At 40.1% G+C, this 2,943-nt stretch overlaps 1 protein-coding gene across 1 annotated transcript in view; it reads left to right on the top strand.

The window, feature by feature from the left end:
• LOC106471502 (histamine H1 receptor-like) overlaps window positions 1-2,586 on the top strand; it is a 65,176-nt gene extending 62,590 nt beyond the window's left edge. The window contains exon 2 of the mRNA XM_013932104.2: window positions 982-2,586. Coding sequence (XP_013787558.2) covers window positions 982-2,586 — 1,605 coding nt within the window. The remainder of the gene's footprint in view (window positions 1-981) is intronic.
• Window positions 2,587-2,943: the final 357 nt, after the last annotated feature.

The following is a 2,943-nucleotide window of genomic DNA, read 5'->3' as shown; positions in this document are numbered from 1 at the left end:
ATATATGGTTTACATAAGAAGTCAACATTAGTGGCCACAAACAATGTTGCTCAAAGTGAATATAACTCAGGCCAACTTTAGCCGACCTCAGAAAGGAGTGTCAGTGTCGTATGTTTTTTTTATTGTTTTCTTACATCACAACCAGAAAAAGGTCAAAAGGGTGTAACATATCAACATGGATAACTGTAAGAAGGTCAAAGGTTAGCATTATAGGCCTTTTCTAGTTTATAGAAGTAGAATTATCACAAAATGTTGATGCATCATAACTAACGTGTCAATTTATTAAGGCCTAATGAACGCTAGGTGTCTCTGAAAATGGATAATGTGCTGCATTGTTCTATGTTCCCATAAGGGTCCATTTTTATATTATAATTTTGATAACATTACGTGCAGTTATTAAGTGAGAAGTCCGGTTTTAATGATATCAATAGTAAGACTTTTCTAGCTACCAGTTCGAGGAGGAAGATTTTTAGATACTCACGGAAAGCTAGAAGATGGCTATCTGCGTTAGCTGTACTGAAGATAGGAAAGGTAGATAATTAGGGGGCAGCTCTTATGGTACTTTAGTCAAATAATGGAATTTAACTGTCACTCTTACAGTGCATGAACTGAAATTTAGGCCACTTGCCTCGCAATATGCTGGTCGCGGGTTGGAAACACACTGCTGATCATGCTCGCCTTTTTTAGCCGTATGAGTATTATAATGTTATGGTCAATCCTATTATTTGTTGGTAAAAAGCTAGCTGTCTTCCCTCTAGTCTATCACTTTCAAATTAGAGATGGTAGACGCAGATAACCTTTGTGTAGCTTTGGCAAAATTCAACAAACAATAATGCATCTTATAACCCCACATTAGGAAGGACGATTTTTTTTCGACAACGGGACGCAAACCAAGGACCACCATATGCATAGTTCAGCACGATAACTACTAGTTTAACAGAAGTTGTGTTAATTGTACACTAATGTTTTTGTTTTTTCCAGGTGAGTAACATCTTCATCATGAGCCTGGCGATCGCTGACCTCACTGTGGGGATGATAGTCATGCCAATCAGCTCGGCGTACGCTATAACCGGAGACTGGATGTTTGGTATCGTGGTGTGCCAGTTCTGGCTTTCAGTGGACTACACCGCCAGCACAGCCTCCATCTTAAACTTGTTTATTCTCAGCTTGGACCGCTATTGGTCCATTCGTTCCCCATTAAAATACCTGCGGAAACGGACTAAAAAGAGGGCACTTATAATGATTGGGATCGTGTGGTTGTTATCAGCGATGTGGATCATCCCGATCATTGGCTGGCATTACTGGTACAATGATGGTGTTCGAAAACAACCTGGTGATGTCTGTGAAACAGAATTCGCCGATAACGTTCTCTTCAAGTTGTCTACGTCTACCGCAAATTTCTACGTCCCGATTGTCTTGATGATATGTCTGTATGCGAAAATATTCCACGAGATAAAGAAGCGAAGTAAGTTTGAAATTGGACAATGTAATACTGGGGGATCACAAGATGATAATAGAATATCCGCAGAAGAAAATAATGTGGATTCCGAGAGACGGATGAGGAATGACGACGAGAGAAGACAAACCTGTCAAAAACAGCTTCGCAGCTCATTTGATGACGAGTATGAAGATTTAGAAGCTGTTACTAAGAGGATGGAGCGACCACGTTCTCCAAGTAACGAACTGTTGCGTGCAACGTGTTCGAGAACTGGAGGTGGTAATTCTGGAAGAAGAGCTTGTATCCGAACCACAAGCAGAGATTCCAATACCGACCCATCCTTTCACAACCTGGCGGAGCCTTCTTTTTATAACCAGAAGTATAATGACGTCACAGGGAAGACTGACATCTTGCCCGCCAGTGGTACTGACACGTTGTTATTAGGAGGTGTCGCAAGAAAAAACTATGATTCTATTGGTAATATTGATGGTAAGAGAGTTAGTGATTTAAAAGACAGCAGAGAAAATATTTCAGGAAAGAAAACCAAACTTTGTCAACTAAAATTCCGAAAATCCTCCAAAAATTTCTTAAAGACTAAGAAAAGAAAAAATAAACAGTCCTTAGAACTGATCGAGTTGTATTCTTCTCGTGAACCGCGCAAACCTGACTCTGATGGTTACATAGATGGTTCTGAATTACAAGACCACAAATGCCAGAGGTCGCTAAGACGGTATGACACTGTCCCACCTCGGCCTGTTAACCGCTCGAGCTTTAGACCGGGGACTCGACTCATACCAAACATAACAACCGCATTACGCATGCGTGTGACCAGGAAAAGCATGGCTTCCAATCTGCGTCAAGAGAAGAAGGCAGCTCGTCAGTTGGGGGTCATAATGGGGGCTTTTGTCTTGTGTTGGCTGCCCTATATCATAACTTTTATCGTCACCGCTTATTGTGATGACTGTATAGACCCCAAGATCCACACTGCTACGATTTGGTTAGGCTACTTAAATTCCACCATCAACCCCTTTCTTTACGCTTTGTGTAACGATAACTTCAAGAGGGCCTTTAAAAATATGTTCCACAGAGGTTCAAGAAACTCGATGTTTTTTCCTGCAAACGCTAAGCCTGACCACTTATTTGCCTAGCTTTATCCTTCCAAGAATTGGTATTGTAATAAAGTTACTTTAATTACATGTTGGTCTTTGAATGAATTAAAAATCAACATTGTAACAGTCACGAGTCTTAAACGTGTCACTTTTTCTCAAATGAAAGAATCTTAGTGAGAATTTCCATCGAAAAACGATACTCTAAGAAGTTACGTATCTTAGTACGAAAACATCTTTTTTTTTTTTACAAATTTAACAAGCTCACAACATTTAGTGGAGTTCTCGTAAGCAGCCATTTTCTACGTGTTATTATAGCCATCTGGCGGTCATTTTCTAAATGATATCTTACACACCCACAGTGGTTAATCTTCCTGATACAGCTTCTCATATGTGATG

Source organism: Limulus polyphemus, unplaced genomic scaffold (genome assembly GCF_000517525.1).
Source record: "Limulus polyphemus unplaced genomic scaffold, Limulus_polyphemus-2.1.2 Scaffold4660, whole genome shotgun sequence".
Taxonomy (NCBI): Eukaryota; Metazoa; Arthropoda; class Merostomata; order Xiphosura; family Limulidae; genus Limulus; species Limulus polyphemus.
This window is presented reverse-complemented; position numbering and strand designations above follow the sequence as displayed.